Source organism: Aythya ferina (assembly GCF_964211825.1).
Source record: "Aythya ferina genome assembly, chromosome: 8".
In the NCBI taxonomy this organism is placed as follows: domain Eukaryota; kingdom Metazoa; phylum Chordata; class Aves; order Anseriformes; family Anatidae; genus Aythya; species Aythya ferina.
The window spans coordinates 22,980,979-22,997,792 of record NC_140304.1 but is presented as its reverse complement, the minus strand read 5'-3'; the positions used below and the strand labels follow the sequence as shown (position 1 = coordinate 22,997,792).

At 66.5% G+C, this 16,814-nt stretch overlaps 3 protein-coding genes across 4 annotated transcripts in view; 1 reads left to right on the top strand and 2 right to left on the bottom strand.

Annotated features, from left to right (window-relative positions):
- The window catches only part of DPH2 (diphthamide biosynthesis 2), a 145,118-nt gene extending 128,323 nt beyond the window's left edge, over nucleotides 1-16,795 (top strand). The window contains exons 2-7 of the mRNA XM_084527944.1: nucleotides 14,270-14,418; nucleotides 14,499-14,611; nucleotides 14,937-15,157; nucleotides 15,266-15,904; nucleotides 16,041-16,226; nucleotides 16,326-16,795. Of these exons, the coding sequence (XP_084384070.1) occupies nucleotides 14,278-14,418; nucleotides 14,499-14,611; nucleotides 14,937-15,157; nucleotides 15,266-15,904; nucleotides 16,041-16,226; nucleotides 16,326-16,456 (1,431 nt within the window). The 5' untranslated portion in view covers nucleotides 14,270-14,277 and the 3' untranslated portion in view covers nucleotides 16,457-16,795. The remainder of the gene's footprint in view (nucleotides 1-14,269; nucleotides 14,419-14,498; nucleotides 14,612-14,936; nucleotides 15,158-15,265; nucleotides 15,905-16,040; nucleotides 16,227-16,325) is intronic.
- On the bottom strand, nucleotides 503-7,333 carry B4GALT2 (beta-1,4-galactosyltransferase 2). Of its 2 annotated transcripts, none has more exons than XM_084527949.1 (7): nucleotides 7,106-7,333; nucleotides 4,498-4,884; nucleotides 3,976-4,211; nucleotides 3,697-3,887; nucleotides 3,326-3,448; nucleotides 1,884-1,988; nucleotides 503-1,739 (listed from the first exon to the last, which is right to left on the bottom strand). In XM_084527949.1, exons 2-7 carry the CDS (start codon nucleotides 4,811-4,813, stop codon nucleotides 1,589-1,591), a joined length of 1,122 nt encoding a protein of 373 aa, XP_084384075.1. In that variant the 5' UTR covers nucleotides 4,814-4,884; nucleotides 7,106-7,333; the 3' UTR covers nucleotides 503-1,588. The 2 variants fall into 2 exon arrangements, with proteins under 2 accessions (XP_084384075.1, XP_084384074.1); XM_084527948.1 differs by having other exon boundaries at nucleotides 7,102-7,242.
- On the bottom strand, nucleotides 9,483-14,053 carry ATP6V0B (ATPase H+ transporting V0 subunit b). Its single transcript, XM_084527955.1, has 8 exons — nucleotides 13,909-14,053; nucleotides 12,251-12,299; nucleotides 12,055-12,138; nucleotides 11,586-11,663; nucleotides 10,975-11,044; nucleotides 10,729-10,780; nucleotides 10,166-10,356; nucleotides 9,483-9,794 (listed from the first exon to the last, which is right to left on the bottom strand). Exons 1-8 carry the CDS (start codon nucleotides 13,973-13,975, stop codon nucleotides 9,768-9,770), a joined length of 618 nt encoding a protein of 205 aa, XP_084384081.1. The 5' UTR covers nucleotides 13,976-14,053; the 3' UTR covers nucleotides 9,483-9,767.
- Nucleotides 16,796-16,814: the final 19 nt, after the last annotated feature.

Sequence of the window (16,814 nt, the reverse complement as noted above, 5' to 3'; positions counted from 1 at the left end):
CTTGTGCTGGGCCCTTTGTAGGGCAGGAGCTGCCTGCACTGGCCCAGGGCTGGCTGAGGAGGAGGCAGCTCCCAGGGTGGGGAGTGCAGGGGGACGACATGGTGGCTTTATCGTGAGGGGCAGTGTGGCTGCTTGGTCAATCCCTTCGCATGAGGACCTGCACCCTCCATAGGGCTCTGTCACAACGAGGGACAGCAGGGACAGCACATGGAGCCCCCCTGCAGCCACCAAGGGGCTGCTGAGGCACGGGGGGGCCTGCAAGGTAAGGCTGGGGGTGCCCAGGACACCCCCTGGCTTCAGCTCCAGGGTAGGGAGCACTACTGTGTCCCCAGGGTAATATTGTGCCAGGGCTTGTGCTGTCCCCAGACTGTCCTTACCCCACAAGTTGGGTCCCTCCACCCCACATTCAGCCTCATTGGCCCCAAATTGTGCCCCAACCCTACTGGCTGCAGCAGCTCCAGGGGTGCCTTCAACTGCCCCCTCCCTCCCCAGGAACCCTGCGAACTTTTGAAACTTTTATTAAATACAAAAACCCAGGTCTCTACGACCGAATGCTGCATTCAACGTACGCTCAAAAAAAGGGTCAGACATTCAAATGTACAAAAGTCACCGGTGCCCCCGCTGCCCCGCTGCGCCCGGCCGGCTGCGGGGAGGTGGCAGTGCCCCCAGCCCCACGCAGGGACGTGGGGAGGGACAGGGCACCTGCCCCACACGGCCCCGTCCTCTCCTCCCTGCCCCGGGGCTGGAGGGGGTAAAGCTGGAGAGCAGCAAGGGCAGAGCCAGTCCCCGTCACCTACGAACGGATGGAGGGAGCCATGGGGCCAAGAGGGGCCGTGGGGCTTCGTGTCAACCCGTCCCCCAGAGCAGGCAGGGCTTAACGGGGAGGCGCACAGCATCTGCCTTCAGGGACAGGGCAGGGGACACGGCCACCAGCCCCAGGGACAACTGAGGCACGGCGAGGGGCTTCTGATCATAACCAGAGGTGGCTGTTTGGCAGAGCTGAGAGCCGGCTCTGAGCACCAGACTGAAGCGGAGGAAGACAGCGAGCCAGGTCTGCGCGCCGAGCTGCGCACCGGTGCCCCCGTCCTGCCCGCTGGGGGGGCCGGGGCTGCTCCCCCCTCCAGCCGGGGCAGCTCCGGAGCTGGTGAAGGGGGAAGCCTGCACCCCGCTTCTCGCAGCACCGGTGGGGACTGGGCGCTGGGCTGCCCCGGGGGGCTCATCTCCTCCCTTCCTGGGGTGCAGGCAGGAGCTGGCGTGGGCACGGGGCCGTCCCCTCCTTCTGTGCCGGGAGCTGCGCGCGGTGCAGGCGGGCGCTTCAGCCAACACACCGAGTATGGGGCAGGGGGCTTGGAAACACACTGGTGGGGACGGGGGGGACAAAAGGTTGCGGGAATTCTCAGGACCAACGGGTGGGGCTGGGGCACAGCCGTCTCCGAAAGGCAGCAGAGTAGGCAGAAAACATCCCCCTCCGGTCCTCGCCCTGGGGCTGGGGCAACATCCACAGCGTCCAGCCAGCCCCGGCGCGGAGCCGCCGGCCACCCAAGGGTGCGAGCACCGGCCCCACACAGCTCTGCCTGCTGGGCAAGCGCTAGCCCCGGGCCAGGCGTGGGGGCGGCCGGCCGATCTCCACCGTGATGTTGGTGTACATGGGGGCGCGCGACACCTCCACCAGGCGGTACTGCAGCGAGCTGATCCCGTCCCGCTTCATGGTCATCTTGGTGTTCTGGATCTTGGTGAACCTGGAGGGGACAGGAGCGGGATGAGGCCGGGGGAAAAGGGGAACCACCTGCTGTAGGGGGTGGCGATGCCGGTGAGCCCGCAGCAGGACCTCGGCGGGGTGGGCAGGGCGAGGTGAGAGCCACAGCCCCCTGCTCACAGCTCACCTCTGCGGGTTGGGCTCGTTGTGTTTGTCGCGTTCGTGCTTGATCATGCGGTACCTCCCGATGCGGATGTCGGGCCTCGACACCTTCATGCCGTTCAGGGAGATCCTGAGGGACAGCAGCAGAAGGGGATCAGCGCACGCCCGGACCCCAGGGCAGGACATCCTGCCAGGCCAGAGATCCCCGGGGCAAGCCCTCACCAAAAATAATCCTGTCCCTAGCTAAGCAAGACACAAGGCTGCGCTAAGCCTGCTCTCCGCCAGCCAGAGGGGAGCAGAGCCAGGCCACAGCTGGGAACAGCGCCCACAACCAAAGATGCTGTTTGCTCCACAGCAGGGCATGCCCAGAGCAAGCACCGCCAGCTCCAGGTGACCCCCAGCGCTGCAGGCACTCGCTGTGCTCAGCCGGGTTGAGCAAACACCGCTATTCCCCCACGGCTCCAAAGCCACTGCTGTTTACATTCTCCAGATGCCGGTGGCCCTGCCCTTCCCTTCATGCAGCATGACTCTGGCCTCAATTGCTTTTTCTGTCTGCGCAGCCAGCAGGTGGGGAGAGATTTTCTTCTCCTAGAATAGTTCATTTAAAGTTGAGAGGCCAAGTGGGAGCAGGAAAGCTGGAGAGATCCCAGCTCACGGAGAGAAGCCTCCCCTCCTCCCAGCAACACAACTGCGCTCGGGCCTGATGAGCCAGCAAGCTGAAATCCAGCAGCTAGGGCAGCTGAGCGGTGGCACGGCCCCCTGAGGGCCCCCTGCATGCTTTTAGGGCTGCCTAAATCTCCCCGAGAGCTCAGCACGCCGCACCTCATCTCCCCTGGGACCAATGTCTGGGCCGGTTACTTTCGGAGGGGAACTGTGCCCGCTGCCCGTGCGCACAGCACCTGCGAGGGGTTTCCAGCTCAGAGGCTGCTGTGCACCATCTCCACACGCTGCTCCACTTCCAGCACGGCCAGGCAGCGCCGTGGGACGTGCTGAAACCACGCTGGAGCTCTCCAGCTCCTGCGCCCAACAGAGGGTGCGCGCGGGGAGCCGCGCTCCTGCACGCGGATCTGCTGCGGCCTGCCGGCTGCCGGCAGAAGTGCCCGCTGTGGTGCTGGGCTGCCTCTGCAGAGCCACTTCCAAGTTTTGCGTCCTGATCCCAGCCTGGAACAGAGCCCGCAGGCGGGCTTCCCCGCTCACATGTCTCAGCTGGCTTGGAACTGCAGCTCGCTGCCCACAAAGAGCAGGAGGAGGAGGAGGCCGGGCCCCCCCGCGCCACGTAGGATGACCCCCAAGGGCTGTCCAACAGTCCGAGCTGTGGCACCAGCGTGACAACTCGCAGCCCTGCCAGCCTGGAGGGTAATTAAACTCCTCCCTGTGGTGTGGCAGGGACCCTCCCTGCACGTCATGTATGTCCCAGCACACACCACTAAGTCCTGAGCCGAGGCTGGGTGAGAGGTTGGCACCTACCGGTTAAAGATGTCGTCGTCCTCCCCTCCCCAGCCCCAGTACTCGTTGGGAAAGCCATTGATCTTCAGGAACTGGGATTTGCTCAGCCCAGAGACACCACCGAAGTAGCCAGCGTAGGGCAGCCTGCAGGGTGAGAGGAGAGAGATCAGGGAACAGGGCCAGCCCCACAGGGTCCCCCAGAAGCAGGGACAAGCACCAGCCCTCCCAGTGCCACCCTCTTGCGCAGGGCTCTGCACCCTCTGCCATCCCATGTCCAGTTTGAGCCACTGCCCCCATGCCTGCCCCAGGCAATAACCACACGGGCAGCCCCGGCTTCATCCCAAAGCCCCCCAGCCCCCGCCCCCAAAACACCGCAGCCCTGAGGCACCCACCTGAACCCAAACTTGTCCATGCCGACGGCAAAGTGCCGCGGCTGCTCGTAGCAGCGGTACAGGTTGCGGTCATCCATGGGGATGAGGTCCACGTCGCTGAAGATGAAGCAGTCGTACTCCTCGTCGTCCTTGAGCGCCTCCAGGAAGCCCACGTTGAGCAGCTTGGCCCGGTTGAAGGTGTCCTCGCCGTACTGCGGAGCAGGGCGCGTGGCCACAGAGCTCAGCGACGCCCGCGCGCCCGCCGCGGCCCCGCCGCCCGCCTCGCCCCACCCTACAGACCTGGTTGATGATGTAGATGCCGTAGGCCACCTTCTGCCGGCGCAGGATGGGGTGCAGGTAGTGCAGCCAGTACTTGAGGTGGTGCTCGCGGTGCCGGAAGGGGATGAGGATGGCCACCTTCTGCCGGGGCAAGCAGTCCGGGGGGGTGTACTTGCCGCCCTGGCGCACGTCGGGGTTCTCCCGCTGCACCCGCTCCATGCTCATGGGGGAACTGAACTCGATGAGCAGGCGTCCGACTGCACGAGGGCAGGGCGATGGCGGTGGCACAGCACGGGACACAGGACAGGTCACGGTCACCCCGCTGCTCCGAGCAAACAGCAAGGGGGACCCGCAAGGGGGAGCGGCACTGCCGAGGACAAGGGACTCCCAAAACCTCTCCCCACACCAGCAGGGACCAGCTGCCCGCTACCAAACTTGGGTTTCCCCAGCCTGGGACCACCGGGAAGCCACGCGGAGCGCCCAGGGATGGGGACACCCCCCCGCCAGCACCCGGCTGCCCCGCTCTGGCCCCGCACACCTCACCTAAGCCGGGGGGCGTCTCCTGGCAGGGCTGCAAGGGCTTCTCGGTGACGGAGCGGTTGGTGCTGGGCTTGGCGCTGGGCGACGGGGGCTCAGCGCCGGCCGGCCCGTAGCTGGGGGCGGTGCTGTTGGGCCGGGAGGAGTTGGAGAAGGGGTGCGCGCGCGAGGCGTTCCTGGCGTTGAAGCGGCTGAAGAAGTCCAGGTGCTGCGCGTAGACGTCGAAGTAGAGGATCATGATGATGACAAAGTGGAGCAGGCAGAGCAGCAGCACGGCCTTGCAAATCCTTTCCAGGGTCACCCCCAAGAGCAGCCTGGTCATCTTCCGGGCACGGGCAGGCGGACATGTGCGCTCAGCGGGGCAGGGGGGCGGCTCCAGCCACGGTCCCGATCCTGCCGAGACACCCCGTGCTCAGGATGGGGCCGGGCACAGCCCCGCTCTGCCAGCACCACCCAAACCCAGCCCCGGTGCCCAACAGGGACTTGGAGCCCCTGCCCTGAAGGCACAGCCTCGAACGCACGAGAGGGACTAGGGACAAGCACAAGTCTGGAGGGCAGCGGGGCCAGCGCCACCCAGCAGAGCAGGAACAGACCCCAGCTCCATCCTCCGGCCAAATGGGACACCCCGTGCCCTTGGCTGCTCCCACCTCGTGTCCCCTCTCCGTGCTGTCCCTCCTCACCTTCCCGTACCCGCAGCACCCAGCACGTTCCCACCGTGACAGCAGAACACAGGGAGGTGTCCCCTGGCAGCAGCTCCCCTGCCCCATTCCCAGACCCACTCCCAGCCCCCCAGCAGGGGATGGAGATACCCCAAAAGGAGCTGCCAAGAGCCCCACCGAGGCAGGGACCCTGCAGAAGGTCACACGCCAGAACGCAGTCAGTTTTTAGTGTCCCAAAGCACTGCGGGTGCCCCCAGCAGCCACTCCTGCCCAAGGCACCGCATTCCCCTGCTCCCCATCCCCAACTGGCCCAGCACCGGTTCCGAAATAGGGCCGGCAGCAAGTGCCATGCTGTCAGGGTGCTGAGATGAGCCAGCAGCTGCAGGCAGACACCGAGCCAGGAGGGAGCACGTCCCGGGCAGGCAGCCCCGAGGGGTTCCTGCTGCCTCCGGGGGAGTCCAACTCGCAGCAGCGTGGCTCCTCTCCCCTCTGCTCCCGCTGCCGGGGCCCCCCAGGACACCGTGCCCACGGGAGCTGCCAGGGCGCCCTTATCTCACACATGACACCTGGAGCCAGGCCAGGGCTCTGCTGGGAAGGTGGCCGGGAGAGGCACCAGAGCTCCCTGGCTGAGCCCCAAACCCTCCTGCCCCTTCCAGCCCCGTGGCACGCCTCGGAGGGGGACGCCCCAACCCCTCCGAGCCCCCCAGCTCCCAGCAAGCTGCTAGGATGGGGGCACGTGGAGCGGGTAGCAAAGTCCTGGGGACCCCAGGCCACCACAGGGACCCCGGGAGGGCCACAGCAGGCGGGGAGCTGCAGCAGGGCCCCCCAGCAGGAGCGCAGTTAGGACCCGAGGGTGCTGGCACCCGGCCCGGGGCCTCAGGGCCAGCCCTGCAGCAGCTGCCAGCCCCGGCTGGCTGCGGGGCCTCGCGGGGAGCGGCAGGGGACACGGGGTGGGCAGGAGGAGCAGGGCCGAGGTGCGAAGTGGTCCCCGCTGTGAGATGTGCCAGGACCCCGACCTTACAGCTGGATGCTTGCTAGGAAGCTGCCCTCCGTGCTCAGGGCGTGAGGGGGGCTGAGAGCGTGGCGGCGTCTCCCAAACCCGCTCCCCAGCCCCGGGGGCGGGCTGCTTGCTGGAAAGCTCCCCGAAGCACAGCCCCTGCGGGAGGCTGGTCTATGGAGGCAGCACATGGAGCAGCATCTCGACAGGCAGATGGGGAGGAAGAGGCAGCGCCGGGGAGGATGAAGGGCAGGTTTTCGGCACCAGGCCTCTCCTCCAGCGGGCAGCGCGACGCTCCCCACGCCGCGCGGGCTGGAGGCTGGCGTGGACAAAAGCAGAGCCCGCCGTTAAACCGCTGCCACGGGGAGCTGGGGAGGCCGAGGGCACAAAGCGGACTCAAAACAGAAGCGGGCTCCTGGCAGGGAGGCCCGTTGGGGCTGTTACGGGCGATGTGACCCCAACGTGGCGCGAGGCCGAGCGCCCTGCCCTCACGCCTCCCCTCGAGCACCCACCCTGCTGTCACCCCGCAGCCATGGGGCCGGCTGTGCTTGATCCATGGGGGGTGCACAGGGGGCACGGGGGGCTCTGTCCTCTCCTCCCAGCCCCCAAGGGACACCCTGCAGGGGATGGAGGCAAAGCAGGACCCGATGTCCCTGCTGCCACCCACCCCTATCCACGGGGACAGCCCGGAGGGCGAGCCCGCTGCGCCCCCCCAACCCCAAACCCCCCAGAACCCCCGGTGCAGCCGGCCCCAAGCCCTCCGCACCCCAAATCCTCCTGGAGGGGCTCGGGGGCGGCTTTGGGGGCCGGGCAGAGCTCACGGCCCCGCTGCGCCCACCCCCGCGGGGCGCCCGGGCCTGGTGCGCGCCCCCCCGTGCGCCCCCCCCCGGCCCCAGCGCGGCTCCCGGGGCCCCCCCCCCTCCCCTCCCCGGCCAGGCCCCGCCGCTCGCTCACCCACCCACGGCGGCCGGGCCCGGGGCCTCTCTCCAGCTCCAGCTCCAGCTCCGGCTCCAGCTCCAGCCCCGGCGGCCCGGCGCGGTCAGCGGCCCCCGCCGCCTCCTCCTCCTCTTCCTCCTCCTCCGCCGCCTGCCCCGGCCGCCGGCCCGCGGGCGCCCATCGCCGGGGCTGGGGTCGGGGGGTCGGGGGGCCGAGGGGGTCGGGGGGGGGTCGGGGGAGCCCCGCCGGCCGCCGGAGCCGCTCCGCCGAGAGCCGCAGGGCCACGGGCCGCGCCCGCACCCGGCTCCGCCCGCCGCCGCCGCACCAACAGGGGCCGCCCCGCTCCGCCCCGCCGGGGCCGGGCCTCCACCGGGGAACGGGGCTGGGGGCGCCCCGTGGGGGGCCCTGCGCTCCGCACCCCTAAGGGGCACCTCACGGCCCTGCTGCTGCCCCGTGCGCCCACCCCCATCCAGCCGTGCTGCTGCTGGCTCCAGCTCCCGGCCTGGTTGCACAGCATGGGGTGTTTTCCCCTTGAAATATTTCCCCACCCAGTTAAGGTGCAAGGGGTCGGGGGCCCTTTTGGGGCTTTTTCTCCACCCCAAGCAGCAGGAGCTCAGCACGCAGTGTGACACCGTACCTGGGGCAGCGCACCGCAGGGTGTGCTCGCCTCACCCCGCCGGCTGCAGGAGGGGGCCACGAGACGCCCCAACCCCAAAGGGCCCCCTAATAAAGGTGTGGGGAGCCTGCAGCATGGCCCCGTCACAGCCATGGTGCACATGGATGTGATTGGGACAGCAGGAAAGCATCCTGCAACGGGAGGCTTCCCACAGCTGGTGGATGCCTAGCAAGAGAAGCCAAACCAGGGCAAGGCCCATCGCTAAAGCCCAAGCGGATGATTCTTCAACAAGGAAGGTGATCGACTCCCAGAACAGCTCCTCTGAGGCCAGCACAGGCTGCTTTCCCCCAGCACCTTCCTGGAGGCAGCTCTGCCAGGGCCCATGGGCTTGGTGCGCAGCCCCCAGCCCCACAGGGTGACCACCAGGGCCGGTGGGAGCAGGGTGAGCGTGCAGTAAGAGCCTCTCGCTTCGCACCTCCGGCTGGCTCCCTCCGGCTGCACCCTGCCCAACACGAGCACAGGGCAGCCCCACAGCACAACCAGCCCTAGGGCGAGCTGCTGTGGTGTTTGGAGAGGGGCACAGGGGGTGCAGGGCTCAGCTAGGTTCACCCCAACGGTCTTACTGGTCCATGGGGTAGCTCAGCCCCAGGGCCACCCCTCCATAGCGCAGCATAAACAGGCTAGAGGGGATTACAGCGACCAGGACTGATTGCAGAGTCGGCCACAGCAGGACCAGTCCCACCATCTGCCCACAGCACGGAGAGCCCAGGTGAGCCCAAGGTCCCAGAGCACACCGGACAGCGTGGAGCAGAGCCAGGACAGCAGCAGACCTCAGGGAGGCTGCGCAGAGGCAGCTGCCCTACTCCAAGGGCAAAAAAAGCAGCAGGTAGGAACGCTTCCCAGCTCCAGCAGCCCTGCCCCAGCCTGTTGTACCCAGGTGAGAAGAGACGGGCAGCTCCCTGAGTACATTTTCACTGCCGCAGAGCAGCGCTGAGTGCTGGGGCAGATGCTGCCCCTACAAAGGTCTGCTCATGGTGCAGCGGGACGAGGCCCTCGTGCCGGATGCAGCAGACTGCAGAAGCAGTGGCTCCGCAGAGCAGAAGCAGGAAGACCCACCTGGTTCTTCCCTTCCCCCAGGCAGCGCAAGAGCTGCAGGCCCAGCTGTCCACAGCCGGCTTCCCCACACCACATCCAGAGAGAGGGGAGCAGGGCCAGCACAGCGCGCCCCCACCCCGGGACCTCCACCAGGCCCCCGGGACCGAGCCCTGTGGGGCAGGAGCAGGGTGGAGAGCCCCAGCACGCAGCAAGCACAAGGCAACAGGCTGCAAGGCAGCCTTGAGGTGGCAAAAGCTTTGTTCCTCTGCCCTTCTGGTGCCCCTCAGCTGCACGGTGGGGGTAAGGACACCGCAGGCAGCAGCGTTATGCTCCCTCTCCGTGCTGAACTACCTGGATGGGAGCCGAAAGGCCCGGCCCAGCTGGTGCCTGTGCCTGCAGCACGGGGCAGCACTGGCAGAAGCCTGGCAGAGCCAGCACGTAGCTGCCTGCTCCAGCAGCCTCCTACTCGCAGCACGGCAGAGCAATGTGTTCCCACAGCCCAGCAAGGGAGGCAGCATGGTGAACGTGGGGCCAGGTGGCCTTTTCCCCGTGCGGGGTGGTGCTGCCGGGCTCCTGGAGCAGAGCAGGGACTTTGCCAGCAGCGCACGCAGCAGGGAGCCTCTGAGCACAGGCTCAGCTCTCTGTGAGCCTCCCCAGGCAGGCACAAAGCACAGGAGGAGCCACGTCCTTGAACGAGAACCATATTTATTTCACGGACACAGAATTGCACTGGTGATCGATTCTACGCACACCGGGGACAGGCAGCAGCACGGCCCCGCGGGGCCAGGCCGCCGGGGCAGAATTCACACAGAGATTTGTTTCTTCCGAGGGGCCGGTCGGCGGGATGGGGCTCCACAGCCAGGCTCCCGCTCCTGCTGCGGGGCAGCTCCCGCCCCAATCAAGGATAGAAACATTAAATAAGTATATACAGCACCTCTTGGGGCGGGCTGGAACAGGCTGGGTGGGACAGGACTCAGTTGCCCATTTTTACTTTAGAAGTCTGGAAAGAAAGGAGAGATGTTAGAGCGTGCCCTACAAACCCCAACCTAGCACCCTAATCCCACCCAACCACCCCAGGACCACCCCGAGGCTGCAGGCAGCTAACTGGCCCCACCACTAAGCCATGAGCATCGCACAGGGTGCACCCAAGGTGACACCCTCGGTGACAGTTGCTCTTTGGGCCATCTGAAGAGTTTCACTGCCACCCAGAGGCACAGCACCCCGTGGGGACAGCCGTCACCCCAAACTTCTTGAGCAGCTTCAGCTTCACAGTGCAGAGGGCTGTGCTGGAGCCTGGGTGTGTTTGTTTGTCACCCAGGGTGACAGGCACCTTGTGCTCACGTAAGCCCCGAGGCCCCAGGAGGCAGGTACCTGCAGGATAGCAACGATGACCCCAAACAGCCCTATGGCACTGCCAAAGATCTCCACAATCAGGATCTTGACGAAGAGGCTGGCATTCTGGGCATCAGCCAGGGCAGCCCCGCTGCCCACGATGCCCACGCACACTCCGCAGAAGAGATTGGACAACCCCACAGTCAGGCCAGCCCCGAACATGGAGAAACCTGTGAGAGACGGACACTGCAAGAGCAGGGGATAACTCCCTTCCTCCTGCAGCCGGGGCATGCAGAAGCAGCAGCAGCTCTGGCCACAGACAGAGGGAGAACCAAAGCTGAGAAGTGGCTAGAGAAGGTAACCAAGCAGCCACTTCGGGGCAGAACGGACATGCCAGCTGTCCAGGGCAGCAGGAAGAACCCTGACATCGTTCGCACAGGGCTGACAGGCTCGGTTTGGATGCAGCCTGTTGGCCTGAAGGTCACAGAGAAGGTGAGCTGGGCCCTGCAGTCCCACAGCGAGGGCAGAGGGAGCAGCAGGAGGCTGTGCTGAGAGGGAGGTGAAGCTCACAGCAGCACCACCAGGGGCCGAGCAGTCCTTACCTGCATGGTAGTTCCTGGCTCCAATCGTCTCTGGGGTGACTGCAGAGAAAGGCTGAGAGAAAGGACAGGGCCTGGGTTACCTGCGTGCTGCCCCGTCCCACCCTTCAGTCTGAACAGCGACCACCCCACAAACTGCCAGCCCAGGGGCTCCCAGAGCCATGGCAGCACCCCAAGTCCCCATCACAGGCCCATATCCACCTGCATGTCCCCCCCATAACCCTGGGGCCAGCCCAAGCCCTCCCGTACCTCGGCCATGTTACTGATGACGATTGCCATGATAATCCCGTAGATGGCCACGGCCTCACAGAAAATGATGCTGGGGGAGAAAGGCAAAGTCTGACCACAGCGTCCCAGGCTCTGAACCCCCACCCCAAGCAGCACATTTCACTTCACGCCCAGCCAGACCCCTCCACAGCCCTCACGGAGCCTGCCCCACTGCTGCCAGGGGCGGAAGGGCAGCCCTGACCACCTCCCCTATAAAGGAGAGCTGCAAAGCACTGAGGCTGGGTGCTGGTTGGGCTGTGCCACCCCAGAAACCTGCGAGAGCCCTGTGGGAAGCAGATTTTGGGAGCCCTCCCCTCCGCCAGCCCCTTCTGGGAAGGGCGGTGCAAGGCCTGGGCAGGATGCGTGAGCCGTGGGTGTTTGTTTTGAACACACTGGGCTCATTCAGTGCGTGATATCACACCACTTGTGACCCTCCTCCGAAGCGGTACTCTGCCTCCTTTAGGGCTCTTTGTTTTGAAAGCAAACAGCAGCAGCAGCTCAGCAAGGAAGGGCCTGCCAGCAGCGCCCCGTGAGATGTGGGGTGCTGGGACTGCCCTGCCCAGGTGAGGCACTAACCCCGGATCCACGCTTACCTGACCAGGTTCTTGGTTTTGATCCGAGGGGCTTTGACTCCGCCACCGATGATGCTGGAGCCTGTGATGTAAATCCCCCTGCGGCAGACAAGGGTGGTTGGAGGGGGCCCTGGCTCTTGCTGAAGGGCTCAGGAGGAAAACCGTGAGCTTCCAGCTGAGCAAAGAATGGGGCACGCAGCTGGGGGACGCTGCGGGCTCAGCCCCAGGGCCCCGGTGCTCCTGAGCACTGCCAGGTGCACCAGCACAACAGCTGGGGCACAAGGACAGCCACGGCACGGCCCCCAGAGATCACGGGGCGTCCCTGCCTCTGCACACCCTTGCAGCCTGCAAGGTAGTCTGCCCAGACGCTCAGCCCCATGGCTTTGCACGCACAGGCTGTGCTTCCCCTGCCCTGCTGCAGGACCCCGCAGCGTACGCGCAGCTACCCGGATGGGACAGCAGGAGATGCTGCAGAGCCGGCCCCACTCACCAGGCAGCGCCCACCACGGACAGGGAGATGGCCAGGCCGATGCCCAGGTTGGACCACATGTAGGGAGAGGTCTCCGTCAGGAACCTGGGCGGGAAGGAGCACCCCAAATTGGCACACAGGCATGGCCCCACAACAGGCACTGGGCAGTTCAGCACGCAGCCCGGCAGGGGGATGCCAGGATTTTCAGGGAACTCACCAGGCCACATCGAAGCGGAAGCCCAGGTCAAATATTGTGTAGCAGATCCCTGGAAAGAAAGAGCGACAGGAAAACCTTCAGACAGGCACCAGCCACGCTGCCGGGCAGAGGTGAGGAGCATGGCACGCAGGAGGGTTTCTGGCAGGACTGGGTGCGTGGTGCCGAGGGGCAAGGTGCCCCCCCAGAGCAGCCCCACACCCCAGCACCTTCTCCATCTGCATCCCCCAACGGCTCAGCCCCGCTGGAGAGCCCCAGCGCCGGGCAGTGAGCTCCTCTCTGTCTCACGGCAGGGATGAGGAACGAGGCTGTGCCCTGACCCATCATCACATGCTGCTCTGTCACCAGCCAGCCAGGTCCGTTCTGCTCCCGAGGAGCCCATAAGTGCCAGCAGCTGCAGTTGACCCCCTGCCCTCGTGTTTCCAAGGCTGGAGATGTTAGAGACGCATCTGCTGAGCTCAGAGCTTCCTCCAAGACTAACCATTTCCAGAGATTTGCACTCCAACGCAGGCAGCAGATATCAAAGCATGGGCTCTAACACAAGCCCATCTCCCGTGCTGAATTGTGGCAGGGAACCCCACAGCCCCTAGGTGTCTGCACCCAAACCTCGCCATGCTCTGAGCCCACGAGCAGTGAATGGGAACACAGCTGCAGACCAGGAGATTTGCTCTTTACATGACTCGCAGCTAGAAAAGAGCCCATGACCTGGCTCTGCTGAAGAGATAAACGCAGGCAGTGTCACGCTGCCTGTGCCATGCCAGATAGAGGGTTAACAGGCACCAGGAGGACACACGAGTGCTGCCACCACCCCAAAACGGGAAGCAGTAACTTCGGGAAGCAGTAACGCTGGTCACTGCTCCCCTCTGAGGAACAAGAGGGGCCCCCAGGAGCCCACACAGAAATGAGGAACAGCGCTGCAGCCACGGAGCGAGGCCGCACCCCTCCCGCACGCCTGCAACCTTCAGGGCTGACAGCCTCAGCACTGCCAGGGCCGGGCCCGCCAGGCTGGCACCGGTTTGTGTTGTGGGTTCGCTGCTGGAGGAGCAAGGAACAGATCCCAGCCAGCCCCAGCCGCCCCCTGCCCTGGGGGGTGGCAGAGAGGAGCTGCATCCAGCTCGGGGCAGCTGCGGGGGGCACCTTCTGTCTCCTCAGCAGCAGGCACAGCCTCAGGATCATGGCACAAGAGAAAAGGGGCAAAACATATTTTGTGGGAGCTCTGGCTAATAACCCCTGTGTGATTTTGAGAGCTGCGGGGCATGGGGACGGGGCAGCCTCTCACCCTCACGCTGAGCTGGGAGCCAAGTCCGTGCTGCCCTGCTCTCACCGGCAGCCCCCTCACAGCCCCGTTCCCATCCCCCCTACAGCCCCAAGACCCCTCAGGACCCCTCAGGGCCCTCTCAGGCTCTCCCCACCCCACCCCAGGTCTCCCTCACGGCCCGGAGCTCCCCAGACCCCCCTCACAGCCCCTCACAGCCCCCCCCAGCCCCGGGCCCCCCTCACGGCCCCCTCACGGCCCCGGGCCCCCCTCAAAGCCCCCCCAGACCCCCCCCAGAGCCCCGGGCCTCCCTCAGGCCTCCACCCCAGCCCCCTCCCGTCCCCCCAGAGCCCCCTCCGTGCCCGGAGCCCCCCGTTTTCTCCCCCAAGCCCCCCCCGGTGCTGACCGACGCCGAGCAGGGTTGCCCAGAAGGCGAGGCCGAGCCCCGAGTAGAGCAGCGCGAGCCCCGTCATGGCGGCGGCGGCGGCACCGAGCGGCACCGGCGGGGTCACGTGACGCTGCTCGCGCCCCGCCGGAAGGCACGTGACCCCCCCCTCCTCCTCCTCCTCCGTCCCTTAACACCTATTGGCTGCGCCGCCAGGCAACCCCCCCCCGGGAGAACTACAAAGACCAGAATGCCCCGCGGCGAGCGCTCCGCCCCATTGGCTGGCTGCCTCCCGGGGACGGGCTCCTATTGGCCCCGCCCTGGAAGCGGGCTCAGAGGCGGGGGTCCCGCGTGCGGCGCCCCCCCCCCCCCCCCCATACCGCGGTTGCCATGGCGACGGCCTTCAGCCCCGACGGGCAGGCCGCGCTGCGCAGGGCGCTGGGCCCGGCCCCGGCCCCGCGGGGGGACATCGACGGCTGCTACGAGACGGGCCGGGCGGCGGCCTTCGTGCGAGGGGGCGGCTTCAGGAAGGTCCGGGAGGGGGTTCCCGGGGGGTTACGGGGGGTCTGTGGCCGCCCCCCGGTGCCTCACGGCCCCCCCCGCCCCCTCAGGTGGCCCTGCAGTTCCCCGACCAGCTGCTGCAGGACGCGGTGGCGGTGGCGGCCCGGCTGGAGGCCGAGAGCGGGGCCGAGGTGTCCGTGCTGGGGGACACCACGTACGGCAGGTGGGTGTGGGGCTGGGGGGGGGGGGGTTAATGGGGGGGGTGGGGGGTCCTGCCCGCCTCCACGGGGCGCCCGCGGGGCTGTGGGGCTGCTCATGGCCTGCCTGGGGGGGGTGGGGGCTTGGGAGGGCAGGGGTAACAACAGGAGGGCTGGGACACACGGCCTGTGTGCCTCATGGTAGGTGCTGGGCCCCCCCAGGCTGATAATGCTGGGAGTCCTCCCCAGTAATGCTGGGTATCCACCCCCCAGTAATGCTGGGTGTACCCCCATAGGCTGATAATGCTGGGAGCCCCCCCCCCAGTCTGTTAATTCTGGCTCTCCCCACAGCTGCTGTGTGGATGAAGTGGCCGCGGAGCACGTGGGTGCCGAGGCGGTGCTGCACTATGGCCCTGCCTGCCTCAGCCCCTGCAGAAAGCTCCCGGTGCTGCACATCTTCGGGCAGCAGCCCCTGGATGTCGGGCGTTGCGCGGAGGTCTTCCGGGAGCTCTACCCTGAGCGGCAGAGCCGTGTGGTGGTGCTGAGCGACGTGGTCTATGCCTACGCCATGGGTGAGTGGAAACGCTGGCAGTGCTCTGGGCTCTGCAGAGCTGCTGGGCGCAGAGCACCAGGCAGAGCCCTGATTTTTGCTCTGCACCCCTATTTCATTCTCATTTCAGGTGAGCTGGAGCAGCAGCTGTGCCCCGAGTACCCCAACGTCGTCTTCTCCCAGCTGGTGTGTGGGGAGCCCCCCGGCCCCGCGCTGCCCGGGGAGGTGCGGCAGCTCGGCCGCCGGTTCCGCGTGGAGGCAGGGGGAGGGCTGCAGGACTGGGCCATGTTCTACGTGGGAGCCGAGGGCCTGGCCCTCACCAACTTCATGCTGACCTGGAACCGCTGCCCCTTCAGCTCCTTCAACCCCGCCACCGGCCAGGGCCGCCGGGAGACCCTCAACGTCAACCGGGCCCTGATGCGGCGCCTCTACCTGGTGGAGCGGGCGCGGGACGCCCGCGTGGTGGGCATCCTGGTGGGCACCCTCGGCGTGGCAGGCTACCTGGAGGTGCTGCAGCACCTCCGCCAGCTTCTGCGCCGGGCCGGCAAGCACAGCTACACGCTGGCCGTGGGGAAGCCCAACCCTGCCAAGCTGGCCAACTTCCCCGAGGTGGACATCTTCGTCCTGGTGGCCTGCGCTCAGAACTCCTTGCTGGACTCCAGCGACTTCTACCGGCCCATAGTCACCCCCTATGAGCTGGAACTCGCCTGCAACCCGGCCCGGGAGTGGACGGGGAACTACCTCACTGACTTCCGAGACCTGCTGCCAGGTGATAGCTGAAAATCAGCCAAGAGCACCCTGCTGGGGAGCGTCACGCCCTGCATGGAGGCTGCCCTTGCCTCTGTGCTCAGCGGGGATGTGGGGAAGGACACCAGCACGGGGCTAATGTTGCTGTTTCCCATCAGGTGCCTGCGCTTATGTTGAGCTGCCCCCAGCCGTGCCTGAAGCAGAAGCTGTTCCCGACGTCTCGCTGATCACGGGGGAGATGCGTGCCGCCCACCTTGGCGACCCCCCAGCCGCCCAGCTGCCCCCCAGCACCTCCCTGGCCTGCAGGGACCAGACTCGGGCCCTCGCAGAAATCAGCCCCGCTGGTTCGTGGTTTGGTCTCACGGTGGGGCTGAGCCCTAGCTTGGGGCAGTGCCTCCTCCCTGCTCCCCGGTAACAGCTCCCCCTTTTCTCTCCCCTCCCAGCTTCCTTCCTGGAGTCCCGCAGCTGGCGGGGGCTGGAGCAGCAGCTGGGGAAGACGCCCATCTCCAAGGCCGTGCAGGGCCGGCGAGGGATTGCCGTTGCCTACGAGGAGGAGGGCCGCGAGCAGTCCTGATGGGGCAGCAGCACCCAGCCAGGAGCAGCACTGGACATCACCTCTCAGTGGGTGTTAGACCTGGGAGGGGCTCACAAGGGGCCAGAGTCGGCTCCAGGTAGGGCGCACGGTGTGTGTGTGCTGCTCAGTGCCCACGGCACCCCTGGGCTGGGGGACGGGGCAGCAGCAGGGCCAGGACAAGGCCCTTGGCCTGACCCTGGCCACCCAGGGCTCCCTGAAGTGCCTGGTCCAGGGAAACTGTGGCCCTACGAGGGAAGATCACAGCTTTATGGGAGCTGACAGAGCCAGGACTTTGGGCTTGTGGGGGTTCCTGCTGTTAACTAAAGCTCAACTGAAAAGATGTTGTGCGTGAAGTGAA

Bases quoted from the DNA above. Each gene is read 5' to 3' on its own strand.
- B4GALT2 (XM_084527949.1), bottom strand. From the start codon at position 4,813: ATGACCAGGCTGCTCTTGGGGGTGACCCTGGAAAGGATTTGCAAGGCC. The intron at 3,888-3,975 runs GTCTGTAGGGTG...CCTGCTCCGCAG, and splicing joins GCATCTACATCATCAACCAG to TACGGCGAGGACACCTTCAA. The intron at 3,449-3,696 runs GTGGGTGCCTCA...CTCACCCTGCAG, and splicing joins ATGGACAAGTTTGGGTTCAG to GCTGCCCTACGCTGGCTACT.
- ATP6V0B (XM_084527955.1), bottom strand. From the start codon at position 13,975: ATGACGGGGCTCGCGCTGCTCTACTCGGGGCTCGGCCTCGCCTTCTGG. The intron at 11,664-12,054 runs GTGAGTGGGGCC...TGTCTGCCGCAG, and splicing joins TCCGTGGTGGGCGCTGCCTG to GGGGATTTACATCACAGGCT. The intron at 10,781-10,974 runs GTACGGGAGGGC...CCTTTCTCTCAG, and splicing joins TCATCAGTAACATGGCCGAG to CCTTTCTCTGCAGTCACCCC.